A 22,354-nucleotide genomic window follows, 5' to 3' on the forward strand; every position below is an offset into this window, starting at 1 on the left:
TATTCTAGTCCTCTCGAAATGAATGCTAACATTGCAATTGCCTCCCTCACTACCGATTCAACCTGCAAATTAACCTTTTGGGAATCTTACACAAGTACTCCCAAATTTCTTTGCACCTCAAATTTCTGAATCCTCTCCCCATTTAGAAAATAGCCTACACCTTTATTTCTACTACCAATGTGCATGACTGCACACTTTGCTACACTGTATTCCATCTGCCATTTATGTACCCATTCTCCAATGCTGTCCAAGTCCCTCTTCAGACCATCTTCTTTCTCTACACTATCTGCCTCTCCACTTATCTTTGCATCATCTACAAAGCCATCATCCAAATCATTAATATACATGAAGGGCAGTGGCCCCAGCACTAACCCCTGAGGAACACCACTGGTCACTGGCAGCCAACCAGAAAAAAAGCTCCCGTTATATACCAACTCTTTGCCTTCCTGGGATGTCAGGACTTTCATATGAAGAAAGACTGGATAAACTCAGCTTGTACTCACTAGAATTTAGAATATTGAGGGGGGATCTTGTAGAAACTTACAAAATTCTTAAGGGGTTGGACAGGCTAGATGCAGGAAGATTGTTCCCGATGTTGGGGAAGTCCCGAACAAGGGGTCACAGTTTAAGGGTAAGGGGGAAATCTTTTAGGACCGAGATGAGAAAAACATTTTTCACACAGAGAGTGGTGAATCTCTGGAATTCTCTGCCACAGAAGGTAGTTGAGGCCAGTTCATTGGCTATATTTAAGAGGGAGTTAGATGTGGCCCTTGTGGCTAAGGGGATCAGGGGGTATGGAGAGAAGGCAGGTACAGGATACTGAGTTGGATGATCAGGCATGAACGATCATATTTGAATGGTGGTGCAGGCTCGAAGGGCCAATGGCCTACTCCTGCACCTAATTTCTATGTTTCTGCCATTCAGCCAGTCTTCCATCCGTGCTATCCGCACTAATACCATGGGCTCTCATCTTGTTTGGCAGCCTCATGTGTGGCACCTTATCAAAGGCCTTTTGAAATCCAAGTAACAAATATCAACTGATCCCCTTTGGTCTATCCTACTGCACTGTTCTACGGGTGTTCTTTGTTTAAATCATCACAAAGATAATAAACGGTCCCTTCGGATTTATCAACCCTCTCACAACTTCAATTATTCTCAAAGATGCAACTTTAAACATCTGAACAGGAGCATTGTGCTGTGGCCCTGAAGGATTAAAAGAATTCCAAAGAGGCCTTATTTTTAAAACAAAGACTTTATAAATAAGCAAAGAGCAGTGGAGGGAGGGATGGGTTGTTTTGAAGTCTGACATTTAACTGCATGACCCCTTGGTGTGCAGGCAGCTCCCTGCCATTTTCAATGAGTGAGCCACTGCTCTGCAGCACCGGGAAGCAAATGAATCAGGGAGGGAGGTGGGATGGAGGCAGAGTGTGAGCAATGTGCACCAGCATCAGTAGTACATCAGTCAGTCTGAACACTTTGCTCCGAGCACGAGGAAAGGCTGCTGTCTCCGGTTTTACCTTCAAAGGGAATTCTGGTTCCCATCTGAAGTGGTTTACCTGCACCATCTACACCAGAGCTCTGAAGAGAGAGAATACAGAGTCCAAGAACTAGTTGCTGCCTTGGGTATGTAAAATTGTGTTTAATCTTGGTCAGTTAGTACTATTAGTTTTTAATATCTTACTAATTTAATCAATGGACAAGTTAATAGACTACAGTAAAACTCTAATACAGTAGCTTCTGTTTTCTAGTGTTAGATTGGTAGATTTGCTGGACTTTGGATAGAACTCCTATGATACCCAAGCACTATTTTACTCTTTTTCCATGTTACAACGTGTGGAGTTAGAGAATAGTATAATACATTGTGTATAAGAAGGAACATGGATAGGTGACTGTCTGAAGACGTGTCACAACACGAAACATCACCTGTCCATTTTCTCCAAGAGATGCTACCTAACCTGCTGGGTTACTCCAGCACTTTCTGGCTGGCCTCATCTTTTATGTATGTACACACTATTCCATTTCTGTTCCTTTCCTGGATTTCATCTCTGCCATTGGGCTCCAAACTCTGAAGTTCCCACCCGTACATTCAACTCTAACCTCCTCTATCTCTCTCTCGCGCTCCTTATTAACCTTTACGATCTCTACAGGTTATCAGCCCCAACACCTATGTTTTGCTTGATTGTGCTTCTGTGGCGTGTCTTGGGATTGTTTGTGTAGGAAGGAACTGCAGATGCTGGTTTAAACCGAAGATGGACCAAAAAAAAGCTTGTTCCCCTATCCCCCAACTCTCAGTCTGAAGAAGGGTCTTGACCCAAAACGTCACCTATTCCTTTTCTCCAGAGATGCTGCTTGACCCGCTGAGTTACTCCAGCTTTTTGTGTCTATCTTGGGCAATGTGCAACAATATGCAACTATGTGTAGCAATGTGCAACAATCTGATACAATGTGTAGCACTGTAACAACGTGCAACAATATGTAACAATGTGTAACATTATCAAAGGTGATGTATACATGGGAGATGCTGTGGTAAATGGGTGGTGGAGTTGAGTATTGGCATCATAGCAGCATCCACTGTGAGATCTAGGTGGCATTCTGTAGGGCCTTTGAGCATAAACCATCTGTGCTGGGTGCTGTCTTATGCACCGCCTGTTGTGGGACTGCTCAGCCTTAAAGAACAGAGCCTAAAGCTAAGGCTTGCTAATGAGACTGGGTTTGAGTTGCAGACATCAGAAGAGGGAGGTGAGAGGGAGTATGTAGAATACTCATACCAGTTGGTTGATGAAGAATTTGCCTTAATAGTTCAGGCTCACCACAGGATTTGGAAGGGAAATTATTAGACCAACCACATAGGCTTGGAGATTACCTGAGGCGCAACTTAATTGGCAAACCGGGGGGGGGGGGGGGGGGGGGGGCACTTAAGGGACAGCACAGTGGCGTAGCAGTAGAATTGCTGCCATACAGCGTCAGAGACACGGGTTCCATCCAGACTATGGGTGCTGTCTGTACAGAGTTTGCACTGTGCCCACGTGGTTTTTTTCTGTGTGCTCAGGTTTCCTCCCATGTTCCAGACGTGCAGGTAGGTTAATTGACCTCTGTAAAATTGTCCCTCGAGTGTAGGATAGAACTGGTATACGGGGTGATCTTTGGTCGGCGTGGACTCGATAGGCCTGTTTTCACGCTGTATCTCTAAACTAAACACAAACTATCAGGTCATGGATTGATTAGAGAAACTTGGATGGGCACTGGGACCACAAAAATGTTGAGCTTCAGTGTAACTACTCTGTTTGTAGTGTTTAAGAAGGAACTGCAGATGCTGGCGAATCGAAGGTTACACAAAAAAGCTGGAGAAACTCAGCGGGTGCAGCAGCATCTATGGAGCGAAGGAAATGGGCAACGTTTCGGGCCGAAACCCTTCTTCAGACTCTGTTTGTAGTCTACCTGGACGTTTCTTGTTGATTTATATAGTGTACTGTTCTGTGTCTTTTTTTCTTTTTTCTTTTTTCTTTTTTCTTTTGTATGGATTTATTGACATTTCATCTGTTCAATTAGTTTAATCAATCTCTGTAAAGCACTTTGGTTCAAATTGATTTTGTTGAAAAGTGCTATATAAATAAACATTATTTTTATTATTACCTTTCACCCATTCTTGAGATTTGATGCTGCCATTCAGGACTCATTAGTTACTCCCCAGAATGTGGAAGTCTCTACCTCAGAAGGCAGTGGAGGCTGATTCTCTGGATGCTTTCAAGAGTGAGTTGGAGTTAGCTCTTAAAGATAACGGAATCAGGGGACATGGGGAGAAGGCAGGAATGGGGTACTGATTGTGGATTATCACCATGATCACATTCATGGCTCGAAGGGCCGAATGGCCTACTCCTGCACCTATTGTCTATTGTGACTTCATGCAGCTGACCCTTCTCCAGTTCTGGTTTAATCCCTGTCCGAGTGCCCAGAGAAGGATTCAACCTGTTATTTTCTAGAAAGGGTCTTGCATCTTGGACCTTGTTCTAACAAATGCCGAGGGTCTGCTTGCTGAGACATTACCAGTACTGTGCGGATGGATTCCTGCATTTGCCCCACGGGTTCTGCTCTGTTTTGCATCCCACAGAATTATAGCTGGGGCTGCTCACTGCAGTTGGCACAGGCTCAATGATGTCCACAAAGGCAATCACCGCAAACCACATCGCTCACACCAGGAAGGCGGTGGAACAGCTGCGGATGGAGGCGGGCATCGAACGGATTAAGGTAAATCCATGGCAATCAGTGGCAGGAGATGAAGAGACTTTTCTGGAGAATTTGTCAGTCAGTGGATCATGGGAGTGTGGTCAGCAGATTGATTCCAATTCGGGCATGAGACCAACTCGAGGAAGGGTGGAGAAGAAATGAGCAGGTCTGCAAAATAAATGACAGCTACAGATGGACAAATAAATGGTACCGAAATTTGAGAAACCATAAACACAAAATATTATTAATTAGAAATTTAGTGAAACAGAAGAGAGCATGTTCTGTTCTGACACGTTCTAGACAAAGCTTTTTTTATCTGGCAGCATGTCACCTTCTTCCCCTAGTTAATCGCTTTAGAGATACAGCATGGAAACAGGCCCTTTGGCCCACACCGACCATCCAATTCTGTTACTCCACTCCCTCCACAGTGGGCAATTAACCTACACTACTGAACTTCTTTGGGATGTGGGAGGAAACCGGACACCCAGAGGAAACCCACACATTCACAGGGAGATTGTGCAAACTCCATACAGACAGTACCAAAGGTTGTGAACAATCTTGGGTCTCTGATGCTGTGAGGCAGTGTTTCTGTGCTATCCTTATCCTTACACAAATGGTGGTGGGTGTATGGAACGAGCTGCCAGTGGAGGTGGTTGAAGCAGGGGCTATCCCAACGCTTGAAACAATCAGACAGGGTATGACAGGTTTGTAGGGATATGGGCCAAATACAAGCAGGTAGATCTAGTGTAGATAGGACATGTTGGTCGGTGTGGACGTTGGGTCAAAGGGCCTGTTTCCACACAGTATGACTATTATCGGTTATCTCACTTCCATTTCCAGGAATTCATTATCTTTCAAAAGTTTTTGTAATTATGTTTTGTTTCATTCAAGCTACACATGGGTCAATTAAAAAACTGCAAAGCAAGTTAGGAAAGTGACGTGGATATTGATCACAAGCAGATCAGTGCTGCGATCTTTGCTCTATCTGGGACCATGCTCACCATCCCTTTACCGCAGTATCAGCACATTTATCCACTTCTCTCTACGCCATGAGTTACGTCTGAAGAAAGGTCCTGACTCGAAACGTCGCCTGTCCATTTCCTCCCCAGATGCTGCCTGACCCGCTGAGTTCTTCCAGCGCTGCCTTCAGGAGCTGGTTCCACATTCTCACCACTTCCAGGATCATTTCCTAAGGGATTTATTTGTTTGTTCTTCTCACCGAAGAGTAGAAACATCTCTCAGGCACCAGGGTGGTTGTACTGTCGAGTGTGGGTGGGAGCAGGGATAAACCAAGGTGTGAATATGCTGATAGTTTTGTTTAGTTTATTGTATTGTATTGTATATCTTTATTGTCATTTTCCTGAGTACTCACATACCCAGAGGAAACAAAAAAACGTTGCTCAACCAGTGTCCATTCAGTGTGCAGTAAAAAATAAATAGAAATTAAAAAAAAAAAAAACATATACACTGGAAAGTAATGATATTCCTGCATGCATGAAGTTCAAGGAGCAAACAGTAGACATGACAATAATAGATACAATAATAAATACAAAACCGCAAAATGGTGCTGAGATTATAGTGCAAAAAAAACCCCATAAACATTAAGAGTGGAATAACTGAATGAGGTAGAGTTAAAAGTGGATGTGCCTTCCAGAAAGGGGTGTGATTTGTACAGGAGTCTGACAGCAGTGGGAAAGAAGCTGTCCATTTCTCCCCCACCCAAGTTGCCCCAGCTTCCCGTTCTCACCCACTGTAGCTAACAGCTAACAATGGCCTGTTTCCTTTATTATCGTTACATTTTCCATATCTTTCATTCTTTTGTTCTATATCTCTCTACATCACCGTTTATATCTCTCATTTCCCTTTCCCCTGACCAGCCTGAAGAAGGGACTCGACCGGAAACGTCACCCATTCCTTCTCTCCAGAGACGCTGCATGTCTGTCCCGCTGAGTTACTCCAGCATTCTGTGTCTATCTTAAGCTGTTCTTAAGTCTGGATGTCCAGGGGCTTTCAAGCCCCTCTCCCAGAATATAGAAGACAGAGAAGGGAATAGCCAAGGAAGCAGGCATCCTTGACGACATGTAGACAAAAGTGCTGGAGAAACTCAGCGGGTGCAGCAGCATCTAAGGAGTGAAGGAAATAGGCAACTTTTCGGGATGAAACGTTGCCTATTTCCTTCGCTCCTTAGATGCTGCTGCACCCACTGAGTTTCTCCAGCACTTTTGTCTACCTTCGATTTTCCAGCATCTGCAGTTCTTAAATCTTTGACAACATGTCCGGCCTTCCTGATGCAACGCACAGTGAAGATGGACTGGATGGAAGGTGATCAATATCTGCATCAGTTACCCAAGTTGATAACTACAAGTTTACGGGCATGTTTATGAGATGGGAAAGCAAGTCCCTGCAGGTAGGCCAAGTAATTTTACTGTCATGGAACAAACTCAAGGGTGATTTCTGAAACAATGCTGTAAAGGTTTTCACTCAAGGGAAGGGGGGTAATCAGTTTTTAGTTTGGGAGATACAGCGCGGAAACAGGCTCTTCGGCCCATCGAGTCCACGCCAACCAATGATCACCGGTGTACTAGTTATCCCACTTTCACATCCTACATATTAGCGACAATTTACAGAAGCCAATCAACCCACAAACCTGCCCACCTTTGGAATGTGGAAGGAAACTGGAGCCCACCTGGAGAAAACCCATGTGGTCACGGGGAGAACGGACAGTACCCGTAGTCAGGATCGAACCCGGGTCCCTGGCGCTGTGAGGCAGCAACTCTACTGCCGTGATGCCCACTGGGATACCAAGAGCTTTAACCTCATTTTCAGACACTAACTTTAGATTGGAGAACAGGTGTCATTTGGACAGGTACATGGATAGGAACGGTTTACAGGGATAGGGACAAAACGCATCAGGCTAGCCTAGATGGACGATCATGGTTGGCATGGGCAGGTTGGGCAGAAGGGCCAGTTTCTATGCTGTATGACTCTATCGCTTGCTTGCCTTTCACATACTTTAATCTCTTGGTCTCTCTCTCACACTCCCTCCCTCCACAGATTTCAAAAGCTGCCACAGACCTGATGAACTACTGCGAGGAACATGGCACAAAGGACCCACTGCTGACAGGAATTCCAACCTCCGACAATCCTTTCAAAGACAAGAAGCCTTGCGCCATATTGTAGCCTCACCGACGGAGATTCATCACCCAGCATCTATTTGGAAGCATCATCCATTCCTGCATTACCCCAGACATACAGACCTCTCATTCCTCATCAGTCAATGTAGATGGCATACATTAATAATCTCAATTTCTGAGCTGTAGAGAGGCAGGAGCCGGCCAGAAGGTTGGGGAGCAGCAGTAGTGATGTACATATCGTAGTAACACAGCAAAGGCCCTGGGTACAAACATTGCAAATGGTCATTGTTTTATAGTGTTGAGAGATGGGGACGAAGAGTGGGGATGACATGGGACCTTTCTACCTTCTCAGTCCCCTCGGTCTTTGGTTAGAACCCAAGATGGATTCTGGCTTCAGTCTTGAAGACAGCAATGTGCCCTTGGAGAGGTGTATGGTGGAGGTTCTGTGATAAGGTTTAGGTGCCAAAGGGTGGACAAGGGAAGGTCAGTGAGAAGACTTATTGTGTTAGGAATCATCAATTTTAATGCGTGACTGTTGGAAATTAAAGGCATTCTCCCGACTTCGCATTTGACTACAGCTTTCTGAATGTTATGACCAGGAGACAAGATGGAGGCAACATGGCGGAAGGAGATCTATGAGTCTGTTGAGCAGTATTAGTTCCAACTTCTCCATGCACACACAACTACAACAGGATCTTCCCATCATGTGATTAAGAAAACTAAGATTATTTACTCTGCCTGCTTCCAAAAAGCATCAAAGTGCAGGGGTGAGAGGGTCTGATCGGGTAACAGAAAGATAATCAGCCATGAAGGTGCAGCTCATTATCCAGAATTGTATATTCCTCAACCAAACGACTGCCGCTTGGGGTGAACAAGAATGCATGTAATAAATTGTATTACTTTGGGTAAGAACTTTAGATACTGCGTGAAACAGTCTTCAGCCCACCCTGAATGGTGATCACCCCGTACACTAGCACTATCCCACACACTAGGGACAATTTACAACTTTTTTAACCGACAATTTCAAGGAACCAATTAACCTACAAACCCGCCTGTCTTTGGGAGTGTGGGAGGAAACCAGAGGAGCTGGAGGAAACCCACGCAGTCACAGGGAGACTGTACAAACTCTGCACAGACAGCCCCTTAGATCAGGATTGAACTCGGGTCTCTAAATGTGACAATAGAAGGTTTTATTGAATCCCATACTATTTGACCCACTGCTCTTTCTAAATATGCATTGGTATATATAATTATATATACTGGTATACTTTGAGTATGTAAGAAAAAGAAAAGGCATGAGGATTGCATTCAGGCAACTGGGGCAAACGCCAGGGCTTAGTGTCAGGAAAGATACAGGTTTTGTGAACATACAGGAAAAGGTACAAGGAGAAGGCACAGACACAATTATTTTAAATCCATATAATGGTCGGAGAGGGCTCATGTCCTATGTTACAAACACACTACATCGTAAGGTTCATCTAGTTTCTGTGCTCAAGACGCTGGAGCAGGAATTGAACCCACAACCTTCTGATTCAGGCGAGTGTGTTGTCCCTGCAGACGAGGCAGAGCCACAAGGCCAGCTACCTGCACTGAGCCCTGGGTTCCATCCTGGAACCAAACCCTGCCACAGTAGAGAGAGAAGCAGGACAGAGGGGAGGAGAGGTGGTGTCACAGGGTTGGGAGCTGCTGTGCGATGAAGGGACGTTACAAAGTGCTTCTTTGTCTATATGTCAGCACAATCTTTCAGTGGGAGTCTCTTCAATGTACAGTCTGGAAATCAGACAGAACGTCTCCCATCTACTGCTCTGAGGATATCGCCACTGATAAGTCCTTCAGCAGAATACCATGCATATTAAACACGCAATTATAATTACACATGTCCATGAATGTGGGTCAAAGAAGTGGATCGATGGATCTCAAAACATTGGAATTGCTGCAGGAAGAAAGCTCGCTCTAAGCAAAGCCGCAGCAGCCTCAGATTAAACAGTAGGGCTGCTCCCTGGCAGAGAACAGTACGACACCTGCCTCCTCCTGTGTGGCTCTGCATTCCTAGCACCTCCCACTATCACACACAGAAAGAAGAGATTCGAGGGTCAACAAGGAAGAATATTAGTGTGTAACTGTCCCATTCAATAAGAATTTAATGGATTAGGAAAATGATGGGGTTGTCTGAAGCCACATAGTGCCAGTGGGAGATCTTACTAAAGTATGCTAAAGCATTCATTCCTTCATACGGAAGATCCTGACACCGGCTGTAGGCTGGCATGGGCTGAAGACCTCCTTACGCTGCTCTGCAGGAACCCAGGCCGCTGCCTCGGCTAGAGCCAGTCCTTGTCACTTGGTCATTTTCCAGATCTCCACAGTCATGGATCCAGAAGCTGCTGCCAACACGTCCCGTTCCACACTGATCTGCAGCAGGAAATATCAATGCCAGCATTACTGGAGGTGTGCCCATCCCGCAAAAACACAGCTCACATCCCATCGAGGGGGTACAGTGGTGCAGCGGTAGAGTTACTGCCCTACAGTGCCACAGACCCAATTCATTCCTGAATACGGGTACCGTCTGTAGGGAGATTAGTTTAGTTTAGAGATACAACACTGAAACAGGCCCTTCAGCCCACCTGGTCCGCACTGACCAGCGACCCCCACACACTAACACTATCCTACACACACTAGGGACAATTTTTACATTTTTTATCAAGCAAATTAACCTACAACCCTGTATGTCTTTGGAGTGTGGTAGAAAACCCACGCAGATCATGACTAGAAGGTACAAACTCCATACAGACAGCACACGTAGTCAGGATGGAACCCTGGTCTCTGGCACTGTGAGGCAACAACTCTACTGCTGCGCCACCGTGCCACTCTGTTGCGGAGATAGGCAGCAAATAGCCACCGAGCCTGGCCACCGCAAGCACGCACGCACGCGGACCGTACTCACCCCATTCACCACGTCATTGTGCGGCAAAGTGCACACCGTGTGAGGCGGCTCCGTTGGTACGTGCACCTGGGGACAAAGTGAACACAGCCCATCAATATTAACACACCAGTGAATCAGGGGGTGCTGGGGCTCAGAGAGCAGGAGAAATCTACCTGAGGGTGAACTGGTCAAAAAGGTTCACAGCAAGCATCAGAGAAAGGTATCCAGAACGAAAGAGGAATAATCTTAACACCAAGAGAGTCCGGGATTCACTTTGTCACATAACCTCTCCTTTAAAATCCTTTGTTTTAGAAAGAACTGCAGATGCTGGAAAAATTGAAGGTAGACAGAAATGCTGGAGAAACTCAGCAAGTGAGGCAGCATCTCTGGAGCGAAGGAATAGGTGACGTTTCAGGTCGTGACCCGAAACGTTGCCTATTCCTTCGCTCCATAGATGCTGCCTCACCTGCTGCGTTTCTCCAGCATTTTTGTCTACCTTTAAAATCCTTTGGATACTTTTGGGACTACGTTTAATAGGTTACTATGCTGAAGAAAGTGGAGCAAAGGTACACAGCAGCTGTGATCTAACTGTATAGTCATAGAAAAAGGCCCTTCGGCCCAACTTGCCAATGCCAAGACACTAGTCCCTCCTGCCCATGTTCTGCACATATCCCTCTATAACGTATCCTATCAACGTACCTGTCTAAATGATTCTTAAAAGTTGCAATAGTACCTACCAACATCCTTGTAAATCTTCTCTGCACTCTTTCCAGCTTACCATGCAGTAGGCCCTTCAACCCATCGAGTTTATGCTAGCTTTCAGACCATTCCAAACAGTCTCATTCCCCATCTAGTTTCCTGTAACTTGTTTTCTCTCACAACAACCCCACCTCCCCCCCCAACCCCACAATCCTCTCTCCCACCCACACTAAAGGTAACTAACAGTGGCCCATCAGTCTACCCGCTTCAGGATGAGGGGGCTAACTATATCCAGTGGAGAGGCACACAAACAGATATCAGAATCACCAGCTCAGGAGCTTACCTTAATGGTCTTATCTGTTGATGATGTGTATAGGGTGCCCATGGAATGCTTGATCCCTGTCATCTGGGAATGATGACCAACATTGAAACACTGGGGGAGAGAAGCAGAATAGATCATGTTGAGGAATGAGACGCCAGTAAAGTGATCACCATCGGTATTGGATAAGAAACCGGTTTCCCGCTGTGCCACACCCAGCTGCGTACCCTGCAGGCGATCAATGTCAAGTCAAGTCAAGTTTATTTGTCACATACACATACGAGATGTGCAGTGAAATGAAAGTGGCAATGCTCGTGGACTTTTGTGCAAAAGACAAACAACAAAACAACCAAACAAATTATAAACACCATCATCACAAACATATTCTTTTACATAATAAATAATGGAAGGAAAAATGTTCAGTAGAGTTAGTCCCTGGTGAGATAGCATGTATGTTCAACAGGGCTATAGAGCACACGCAGCTCACTTTACGCAACATAAGTGTAGAGTTGCTGCCTCGCAGCGCCAGAGACCCAGGTTCCATCCTGACTACGGGTGATGTCTGTACGGAGTTTGTACGTTCTCCCTATGGCCGCATGGATTTCCCCGGGTGCTCCAGTTTCCTCCAAAGACGTGCAGGTTTGTAGATTAAATGGCTTTGGTAAAAATTGTAAAGTGTCCCCAGAGTGTTGGATATTGCTCGTGTACTGGTCAGTGTGGATTCGTTGGGCCAAAGGGCCTGTTTCCATGCTGTATCTCTAAACTAAACTTGACCCGAAACGTCACCCATTCCTTCTCTCCGGAGATGCTGCCTGTCCCACTTATTCTGAGACTGTGGCCCGTGGTTCTGGACTCTGGACTCGCCCAATGTTGGACGAGTTCAGAACCAGGGGCCGCACTCTTAGAATAAAGGGGAGGCCATTTAAGATTGAAGTGAGAAAAACTTTTTCACCCAGAGAGTTGTGAATTTGTGGAATTCCCTGCCACAGAGGGCAGTGGAGGCCAAATCAATGGATGGATTTAAGGCAGAGTTAGATAGAGCTCTAGGGGGTAGTAGAATCAAGTGATATGGGGCGAAGGCAGGCACGGGTAAATGATTGAGGACGATCAGCCATGAACACATTGAATGGCAGTGCTGGCTCGAAAGGCCGAATGGCCTCCTCCTGCACCTATTTTCTATGTTTCTATGAATTACTCCAGCATTTTGTGTTTGTCTTCGGTGTAAACCAGCATCCGCGGTTCCTTCCTACCCACAACTTGTTGTCAGAGCCAGCCGGAGACCAGGTGCAGGGCCTTACCTTGACATGCTGGAAGTTGCCACCCTGTTGGTCGAAGACGTGTACCAAGCCCCACTTGTCGCCGGCCCATAGCTCACCACGTTCATATGACATGCTCAGCAGGTAGGAGTCCAACTGAATGGGGAGGAGGAGATGAAAGCAAGTGAGAAGGGAGGTGGAGAGGGAGAGAGCGAGTCGAGAAAGTCGGAGGGAGCGGGAGCAAGGGTGTTCAATCATAAAGCATTCAATACGTCCAACGTTCCAATTCAGTTTAGTTTATTTTCACATGACCGAGGTACAGTGAAAAGCTTTTGTTGTCCACTGAGTCTGGCCAGCTATCAGGCACGGACCAAAGGACATGGATGGGCAGTCAGGCAGGGGAAGGGAGGATACAGCAGGGCGACGGGAGGCTGTAGCTGCAACCATTCTCTGGCCTTATCTATTGCCAACGTCAATACGTACCTGTAGCTTTTGTAGAACATGATTGTTTCTGCGATCTACTACCACCAGGGTCCTGTCCTCACTACCAGACAGTACAAAACGATCATCAGCTGCCAGGCACAGCACCGCGCTAGAGTGCAGCTTCCGACTGGACACCACCGGGTAATTGACTGTGGGTTGGAGGGCACAGGGCAATAATCACCACCCACTCACCAATAATAAACCAGCAAAATCATTTACACGAGAAGGAATGGGTGACGTTTTGGATCAAGACCCTTGAGACTCAAGAAGGATCTCAACTCGAAACGTGACCCATTCCTTCTCTCCAGAGATGCTGCCTGTCCCGCTGTGTTACTCCAGCATTTTGTGTCTACCTTCGATTTAAACCAGCATCCGCAGTTCCTTCCTACACAAAATAATTTACAGACTGTTGGAGCAGCTCAATGGGTCTGACTTGCTCTAACAGTCTGTGAATGATATTTACACGTTGTATCTCTTGGAGGACATGGATCGGTGACTTTTCGGTTCGGAAGCGTTCTCATTGCAAATCTCGTTGCACTTATGTGCAATGACAATAAAAGATATTATTATTATTATTATTATTATTATTCAGAACCAAAACTTCTGAAGAAGGGCTGCCGACCTGAAACATCACTTTTCCATGTCCTCCAGAGATGTTGCCTGACCTGCTGAGGTACTCTAGCACTTTGTATTTTTTGTATCCCCCCCCATCGAGCCCCCTTAGTTCTCGGAGGCCACCCCCCCCCCCCCCCCGCCGGGTTCTACCCCTCCCCATCAGCGCAAGGAGCATACTGACCTCGCGGGTCGTACATGGTGACCAACTTATCGTATGATCCAGTTACCAGGACGTCAGGATGATACACCAGACAAAGCACAGCCGCCTTCCCTCTGTGGAAATAACATCACAGTCACCCATTCATCAGTTTGTAATGCCCAGCCCCCAAACATCAGAGGACAGCCGCCTCTTTAGACCAGTGCTTCTTAAACTGGTGAATGGTTCACGCAAGGGCAAATTAAATTATTTTGGGGTGAATGAAACTAAAGGGGTGAATGGAGGGGTGAATGATTTAATTTATTCAGGTATTTATATATATTTTTCCACAATTAAAAGAGGCTAGTTTTCCAAGAAAAACAACTCTAGCAATCAAAGCCCGAACGGGTAGGATGGGGCTGAAGCCCAGTGTTCCCAGGAATGGTTTTTTATCTTTGGAATAATGATTTTCCAACTCCGGTGGTAACTAACCTTTTATTTTTCACTCCTAGTTTTTATAACATATTTTTAGGATGTTCAAAAAGTTGAATAAAATAAACATTTAAGGAATTAGTTAATTTATGTTTTTTGCTCATGTGGCAAAATAAATGATATATAAAATTATACAAGGGAGAATAAGACGAAAAAACAGAAGAAAATGTAGTCGGGGTGAATTAAATTTTGTGATAAAGACTCAAGGGTGAATGACGCTGAATGCACTGCTTCAGACATTAGAGCCACAGCCATCCAGCGATCAACCCCGTACATCAGCCCTATCCTACAAGCTATGGACAATTTTACAACTTCCCAAAGCCAATGAACCTACAAACCCGCACGCCTTTGTAGTGTGGGAGAAAACTCACGTGGTCACAGGGAGAACGTGCAAACTCCGTACAGAAAGCATTCGTAGTCAGGATTGAACCCAGGTTTCTGGCACTGTAAGGCAGCAACTCTACCGCTGTACAACTGTGCCCACCCATTTTGTCTCCCCCCCTCCACCCCCAGCATCTAGTGGCTCAGGAACAACCATCTCCTCCAGCCATTCAATCAAGGGAGGTATTTTGGACATGCGGAGGGGTGTGAAATGCCCACAAGTGCAAATGGGCAGAGATGTATCTTCCTGTGCTGTTCTATCTTCTATGAAGTGATACAGAAACACAGCCACTACCTGATGTCCCGGACTGCTGCCCCCTCTGCAGCCATGTCCCACAGCTTGATGCTGCTGTCCCACGATCCAGAGCACAGCATATTCTCCTGGGCTGCGAGAGCCCACACCCAGCCCTGCAACAAGAGCACAGAAAGGGGGACACCAGTGTTTAGTTCAGTTTAGAGATGGAAACACAGTTTCTGTGGAAACAAGTCCTTTGGCCCACTGAGTGACATTTACCACAACATAATTGCAACCTTCACGTGGTCCGCCCTGTTTCGACGAATGCAATCAACCCGGTGTGCACATTCAAATAAGATCAAATAGAACAAGTTGTCCTACAACTTTAGGCTGTGCACGCCATAGGCAAGAAGAAGAAGAAGATTGGCAGCTCATCGTGCAGACTGAGCAGAAGTCTGACTCAGGGGTTGGATGGTCTGACCAGAGGGAGGACGAAGTTCTCGGGTCGATAACATGACTCTCAGGTACATATAACATAAAACTATCTCTGCATGTTTAGTTTAGTTTAGCAAAATAGCATGGAGACAGGCCGTTCAGCCCATCGAATGTCAGAGGTTATGGGGAGAAGGCAGGATAATGGGGTTAGGAGGGATATATAGATCAGCCATGATTGAATGGCGGAGTAGACCTGATGGGCCAAATTGCACAATTCTGCTCCTATCACTTATGACCTTATGATCAAATGCACTCCCACAATTTATTACCCGGTCACACCAGTTCTGTTATCCCACTAATGCATCCACTCCCTGCACGCTAGCGGCAATTCACAGAGGTCAATTAACTACAAACCCGCACATCTCTGGGATGTGGGAGGAAACCAGAGCACAGGGAGGACACCCTTGCGGTCACAGTCAGGGAGAACATGCAAACTCCACACAGACAGCACACCAGGTGAGGATTGAACCCGGGTCTCTGGTGCTGTGAGGCAGCAGCTCTACCAGCTGCGCCGCCGTGTTATAAATTTTGAAGCTGAAATCCTCACCCTGTGCGTTCCCCGTGGTTGGTGTCCAAGAGTCTTCACCAGCGCCTTCTCACCATCCTGGGCTAATCGCCTAAGGTCCCAGATGTTAACGTTCCTGTCCCTGGATCCCGAAATACATAGCGAGGCATTCTGGAGAACATGAAGGAGCAGGAATGATTAAACAGCGCGTGCAGGCAGAGAGAGAGACAGACAGAAGTAAAGCGAGATAGAAGGGGGGGGGGGGGGGGGGAGAGGGAGGGAGGGTCGGAGAGGAGAGAGAGAGAGAGAGAGAGGAGGGAGAGGGTAGAGAGAGGGATGGAGGGGGGGGATGGAGGGGGATAATTGGATTTGCTGGGATGGGCTGGTGAGTACGCGCCAAGAGCTGGAGCATCACCTGAATGAGCAGCACTGAGTCCACCGAGGCAAAGTGGCCATCGGCCAGTGTGAAATGCTCCACCTTCGGGTTGGTGCCTGACCAGTGGGAAAGGTGCTCCTCGAGCTCAATGCACGCAGTCGGCCAATCAAAATCTTTACCTGTTTAAAAAAAAGTAATAAAATTAAACAGAGTTAAGTCTGACTAAATCTCTCTGACCTCTCCACATCAAGCTCAGTCTTTTCCCATTCTCACCCTGGTCTCAACCACACACCTCCCCAGCGGGTTTCTATACATGCCATGGGGCTTGTACTTGTTCCAGACTCACAGATCTTACCCTAACGCTGTTACTACCACCACCGCCTTCCTTCGCTCCCAGGGCTCGCACCCTACCTTCTATCGCTCAACTACTTCTTCCCCACTCCAGCAGTCTGGAGCTTGTGTCTCGTAAGAGGTGGATCCTCTTATCTTTTCTCAGCTAAGGGGTGATCTTATGAAGGTGTATCAAATCATGATGTGAATAGATTAGGTGAATGTGCAGAGTCTTTTACCCAGGATAGGGGAATCAAGAACAAGAGGACATAACTTCAGAGGGGCAAGATTTAATACCACCCTGAAGTGCATCTTTTCCACTCAGATGTCGGTGGCTATGTGGAATGGACTGCCGCAGAAGGTAGTCGAGGAAAGTACATTAACAACATTTAAAAGACACTTGGGCAGGTACATGGATAGAATTTTTTTAGCAGGATATAGACTAAATATAGGCAAATGGGACTAGCTTAGATGCCAACTTTGGTCTGCATGGACAAAAGTTAGGGGGTAAATTTGTTGATTCTGAATTTGTACATTTTTTTTCTCATTGACTGACTGTGTTTGGTTCTGGTATGCCGGTATCTGTTCATCATTAGTTGTTCATAAATAAGTGAAATGACATTGTTATGTGCTATTAAAGTTACCAGGGGTAAACGGGGCGAACAAGGTGGGGAACCCCTGGTCTATGCGCTGGTCACCAACCTTCCAACACTGGGTAGGTCAAGCCAAGGATCTTCTGCGCCCGTATTCTCCAGGTCACCTCATCGGTCAGGACGCACTGGAATGCTCGGCACACCAAGGGGAGGACTCCGAGCACGAACCTGGCATCCAGGTAGGAGCAGATCTCCAGGACCAGCTCCCAGGGGAGGGAGAGGAGTCTGGACTGCATGTTGTCGATGGGCAGCACCTGACTGGTCCGCAGCCGAACACTTAGGTCAGAGGCGCTGGACTTGCTGCCGCGCGGCTGCTGCTGCTGCTGCTCGCTGCACGGCTCCAGTGGGCAGCTGCGGGGCCGGGGGCCGCACAGCTCGGGGTTGCGCACGTGGTCCATGTACTCCTGGGCCTGCAGCTCCAGCTCATCCTCCTGCTCCAACTCTCCCTCGGTTGGAGGCGGATCGCACGGGCCGTCGCTCACTCCGCTTGCCATCCTGACCTCGCTGCCCCAACCGTCAGCAGAAGAGGCTGCTGAAACACAGGAGCACACATTTACCTGAGATCCTGGAGAAAACCCACGCAGGTCACGGGGAGAACATAAAAACTCTGCGCAGACAAGCACCCGTAGACTGGATCGAACCCGAGTCTCTGGCGCTGTACGGCAGCAACTCTACCGCTGCGCCACCGTGCCGTGCTCTCTCCATCTCTGAAGAAGGGTCCCGACCCGAAACATCACGTATCCATGTTCTCCAGAGATGCTGCCTGACCCGCTGTGTTCATTTTGTGTAAACTACCATCTGTAGTTCCTTATTTCTATTCTTCATCTCTGGAGGATATGGATAACAACTTTTCAGGCCGGGACCTTTCAGTCTTCCTACCTCGGAAGATCAATGGAACATTGACAGTGCTAGTTCTGTGGTCAAAGAGAAGCAAACAACAACTACACTCCAATAACCAAGCTATAAATTCATGACGTGCAAATAGAAAATAGTGAATACCAGACATACATTTCAGGAATGGTCCTCAGCGGAGAAACATGGATGGAAAACGTCTCCACAAATCATGTGATGGCACATTGCGGTTCATCAGTTGGACTGACGTCCAGTCTCACCAGCCTGTCTCTCACAGTGAGGATCGATATGACAGTGTGGGGTGAGGAAGACTCTGCTCCCAGGTGATGCCTGAAGAATCAGGTCTAATCAAACAAAAAGCACACGAACTTTAACCCACTTCTAAGCAAATTAGCCATTTTCCTATGCTCAATATCTAAACAGTACAGGAAGATGCAAATAGATAGATCAGAGTGAAATTGGGATGGAGAATTTAAATGACAGGCCAGAGGAAACTCAAACATAGATGCTCCACAAAGCAATAACCCAGCCAATCTCTAATAGCCCAATCTGTGTTTGGTTCCTCCCAGGCAAGAGATCACATTGTGGACACTGAATGTAATGCACAATCCAATCCCTTCCCTCATTGTCTCGGTGTCGGCATTCTTTCCCAGTTCAACTCAGACCTGAAATATCAACTGTTTGTCCTTCCACAGATGCTGCCTGACCTGCAATGTTCCCAGCATTTTACATTTGTGAATTTTCAGGTTTGTAGCATCTGCTATTTATTTGTTAATCTTCATCTACTGAAGCTGGACACAAAATGTTTACACTGACTTATTTAGAGTCATAGTGAACTATAGTGGAAACAGGCCCTTCGGCACAACTTGCCCACTCCAGCCAACATGTCCCAGCTACACTTGTCCCACCTGTCCGCCTCTGGTCAATATCCCTACAAATCTGTCCTATCCATGTAACTGTCTGTTTCTTAAACCTCAACTACCTCCTCTAGCAGCTTGTTCCATACACCCACCACTCTTTGTGTGAAAAAGTTACCCCTCAGATTCCTTTTTCCCCTTCACCTTAAACCTATGTCCTCTGATTCTCGATTCATCTACTCTGGACAAGAGATTTGTTAATCTTCATTCACTGAAGCTCCGTGGCTCATTTAGATAATTACCAGACCCACCGGAGAAGGAAATGGGAGGAGGCTAACACCAGACATCATCTCCACACCACACCACAACCCACTCTGGCTCCCTTGCCCCCACCACCCTGGACCTGTCAGGCCTCAAGATTCAGGTCTGATCAAATAAAATTCACAAGTACTTTTTCCCCATGTTTAAGTAAACAAGTAAATTTTCCCATGCTCAAATTCTAAACAAAATCTCCAAAAAATTAAAGGATTAAAATGTTCAAATCGTGACTTTGCAAACAAAGGCAATTTCTTACATTGGTTTGAGGGTTAGTAATCTAAGGATTGGCAATCAGAGCAAAAAGGAAATTATTAGATCTTTGACCCCAGGACTCCCCCAACCACCCCCTGACCCACAACAGCAAATGTCAGTTGTTGCTCCCTTCTCAGTGTAAAGGCCTGGATGGTGTGGATGTGGAGAGGATGTCTCCACTAGTGGGAGAGTCCAGGAATCGAGGTCATGGGCTCAGAATTAAAGGACGTTCCTTTAGGAAGGAGATGAGGAGGAATTTCTTTAGTCAGAGAGCGGTGAATATGTGGAATTCATTGCCACACACGGCCAACCCAGCGGATAGAGACAGATAGATTCTGGATTAGTAGTGTGTCAGTGTGTGTTTATGGGGAGAAGGCAGGAGAATGGGGTTAAGAGAGAGAGATAGATCAGCTTGATGGGCTGAATGGCCTAATTATGCTCCTATGGGAGAGATAGATCAGCTTGATGGGCTGAATGGCCTAATTATGCTCCATGGGAGAGATAGATCAGCTTGATGGGCTGAATGGCCTAATTATGCTCCTATGGGAGAGATAGATCAGCTTGATGGGCTGAATGGCCTAATTATGCTCCTATGGGAGAGATAGATCAGCTTGATGGGCTGAATGCCCTAATTATGCTCCATGGGAGAGATAAGATCAGCTTGATGTGCTGAATGGCCTAATTATGCTCCTATGGGAGAGATAGATCAGCTTGATGGGCTGAATGACCTAATTATGCTCCATGGGAGAGATAGATCAGCTTGATGGGCTGACTGGCCTAATTATGCTCCTATGGGAGAGATAGATCAGCTTGATGGGCTGAATGGCCTAATTATGCTCCTATGGGAGAGATAGATCAACTTGATGGGCTGAATGGCCTAATTACGCTCCATGGGAGAGATAGATCAGCTTGATGGGCTGAATGGCCTAATTATGCTCCTATGGGAGAGATAGATCAGCTTGATGGGCTGAATGGCCTAATTATGCTCCTATGGGAGAGATAGATCAACTTGATGGGCTGAATGGCTTAATTCTGCTCCTATGGCCTTGTGAGATGAGAGCCTTGGGCTGGGCTGGGCGCTGCTGGGGTGAAGCAATGGAATAATTGTATTGTATTGTATTGTATTCAAATTTATTGTCATTGTCTCAATTTGAGACAACGAAATGAATTTCCCTTACAGGCAGTATCGTTAAAAACAAATCACAAGAAAAATAATAAAAATAAATAATAAATAAATAATAAAACATATTAAAAATAAAATTGAATTAAAAATTCAATAAGGTGAAGCATGGAATAATCTTCACCCTACCATAGTTACCCAGCCAGATACAACTACATTTAAGGTAGCTCTTTCTTCCCCAAAACCCTTTCTGGTTTAATTCCTCCCTCCAGTTTAATTTCCATGTGGAATATTTTGAGGGGCCATGAAACCAAGAGGAGCGGGCGGTGCGTGTACCTCAGGCCGGCGGCAACCTGTCCCCGTCCCCGTCCCCGTCCCCGAACCGACGCCGCCGCATCCCGCCCATTGCAGCGTCGCGCTCTCCTCGCGTCACAAACACCACGTGGCGCGGCGCCCGCGTATGACGTCACCGCCAGCGTCACTTGACCACCGTGATTGGACCGGTAGACGGACCACGTGCTCCCATCCGTTGTCAAGGGTAACGGGATGGAACCAGGAAGTAGCGCCCCCCTCCCCCCCCCTCACCAATGTGGCTGGTGTTCTCTCCAAATATACTCTTCTAGTATAGAAGAATAGTATGAAGGGTTTCGGCCCGAATCGTTGCCTATTTCCTTCGCTCCATAGATGCTGCTGCACCCGCTGAGTTTCTCCAGCTTTTTTGTGTAACCTTCGATTCTCCAGCATCTGCAGTTCCCTCTTAAATACTCCTCTAGTATCTTTGGTTCTCTCTACTCACCACCTCTGGGTTCTGATCCGCCATTATGTGGCTGGTGGTCTCTCTACTCACCACCTCTGGCTGCCCCCCCCCTCATGAATGTGGCTGGAGGTCCCTCTAATCACCACCTCTGGGCTGTCTCCCCCATCATTAATGTGGCTGGTGGTCTCTTTACTCATTGCCTCTGGGCTGTCTCCCACATCATTAATGTGGCTGGTGGTCTCTTTACTCATTGCCTCTGGGCTGTCTCCCACATCATTAATGTGTGGCTGGTGGTCTCTTTACTCATTGCCTCTGGGCTGTCTCCCCCATCATTATTGTAGGCGGCAGACCCTCTACTCATGGGCTGCCTGGTCCACCATTATGTAGCTGGTGGACTCCCTGCTCATCATCTCTGGGCTGTCTCCGCCATCATATTGTAGGCGGCGGACCCTCTGGTCATCGCCTTTGGGCTGTCTGATCCATTACGTGGCGGGCAGTCCCTGTACTCATGATCTCTGGTGTCCGGTGGGCGGCGCGACTCTTGTCAGCAGCGGCCTCTGCAGCCCGTCCGCGTTTTATTATTTTCTGTCTATGTTTTTATGGAGTTTTTGTTATTTTTTGTTGGGGTGTGTGTGTGGGGGTGGGTGGGAGGGGGGGGTAACGTTTAAATCTTTTCTCGTCGGGTCTGCACGTTGGGGCTGCAGACGGCCTCCAACAGGACCTGGTGCCGACGACTCACCTCACCGTCGCGGAGCTGGCCGAGTCCGGACGTTGGAGCGGTGGAGGAGCGCTGCTGCTGCGGCCCGAATGAGGAGCGGCAACTGCCAGGCGGGCGGCGGCACAGGAAGGGAGACCGGCTCTCGCAACGGCGACTTCTCCCGCCCGAGTTGCGGGGGTCGAAGAGCTCCTGGAGCGGGGCCTAACATCACTGCCCCGCGCGGCTTG

General features: G+C 47.1%; 2 protein-coding genes across 3 annotated transcripts; one reads left to right on the forward strand and one right to left on the reverse strand.

Annotated features, from left to right (window-relative positions):
- Positions 1–867: 867 nt before the first annotated feature.
- LOC129714558 (guanine nucleotide-binding protein G(I)/G(S)/G(O) subunit gamma-7-like) lies at positions 868–8,147 on the forward strand. The gene is made up of 3 exons (XM_055664260.1): positions 868–1,623; positions 4,109–4,245; positions 7,279–8,147. The coding sequence occupies exons 2-3, from the start codon at positions 4,150–4,152 to the stop codon at positions 7,402–7,404; spliced, it is 222 nt and encodes a 73-aa protein (XP_055520235.1). The 5' UTR covers positions 868–1,623; positions 4,109–4,149; the 3' UTR covers positions 7,405–8,147.
- A 1,334-nt stretch (positions 8,148–9,481) lies between these two features.
- fbxw9 (F-box and WD repeat domain containing 9) lies at positions 9,482–21,099 on the reverse strand. 2 transcript variants are annotated; one of them, XM_055664258.1, is made up of 12 exons: positions 20,989–21,099; positions 18,262–18,449; positions 17,303–17,782; positions 16,310–16,449; positions 15,937–16,065; positions 14,955–15,067; positions 13,832–13,923; positions 13,036–13,184; positions 12,595–12,708; positions 11,321–11,410; positions 10,300–10,365; positions 9,482–9,767 (listed from the first exon to the last, which is right to left on the reverse strand). In XM_055664258.1, exons 3-12 carry the CDS (start codon positions 17,745–17,747, stop codon positions 9,693–9,695), a joined length of 1,413 nt encoding a protein of 470 aa, XP_055520233.1. In that variant the 5' UTR covers positions 17,748–17,782; positions 18,262–18,449; positions 20,989–21,099; the 3' UTR covers positions 9,482–9,692. The 2 variants fall into 2 exon arrangements, with proteins under 2 accessions (XP_055520233.1, XP_055520232.1); XM_055664257.1 differs by having other exon boundaries at positions 17,303–17,785.
- Positions 21,100–22,354: the final 1,255 nt, after the last annotated feature.

The sequence above is a fragment of the Leucoraja erinacea genome, chromosome 39 (genome assembly GCF_028641065.1).
Source record: "Leucoraja erinacea ecotype New England chromosome 39, Leri_hhj_1, whole genome shotgun sequence".
NCBI classification, from domain to species: Eukaryota; Metazoa; Chordata; class Chondrichthyes; order Rajiformes; family Rajidae; genus Leucoraja; species Leucoraja erinaceus.

Bases quoted from the DNA above. Each gene is read 5' to 3' on its own strand.
- LOC129714558 (XM_055664260.1), top strand. From the start codon at position 4,150: ATGATGTCCACAAAGGCAATCACCGCAAACCACATCGCTCACACCAGG. The intron at 4,246-7,278 runs GTAAATCCATGG...CTCCCTCCACAG, and splicing joins CGGGCATCGAACGGATTAAG to ATTTCAAAAGCTGCCACAGA.
- fbxw9 (XM_055664258.1), bottom strand. From the start codon at position 17,747: ATGGCAAGCGGAGTGAGCGACGGCCCGTGCGATCCGCCTCCAACCGAG. The intron at 11,411-12,594 runs GTAAGGCCCTGC...TCTCTCCCCCAG, and splicing joins GCAACTTCCAGCATGTCAAG to TGTTTCAATGTTGGTCATCA. The intron at 9,768-10,299 runs GTGAGTACGGTC...TTCCTGCTGCAG, and splicing joins ACAATGACGTGGTGAATGGG to ATCAGTGTGGAACGGGACGT.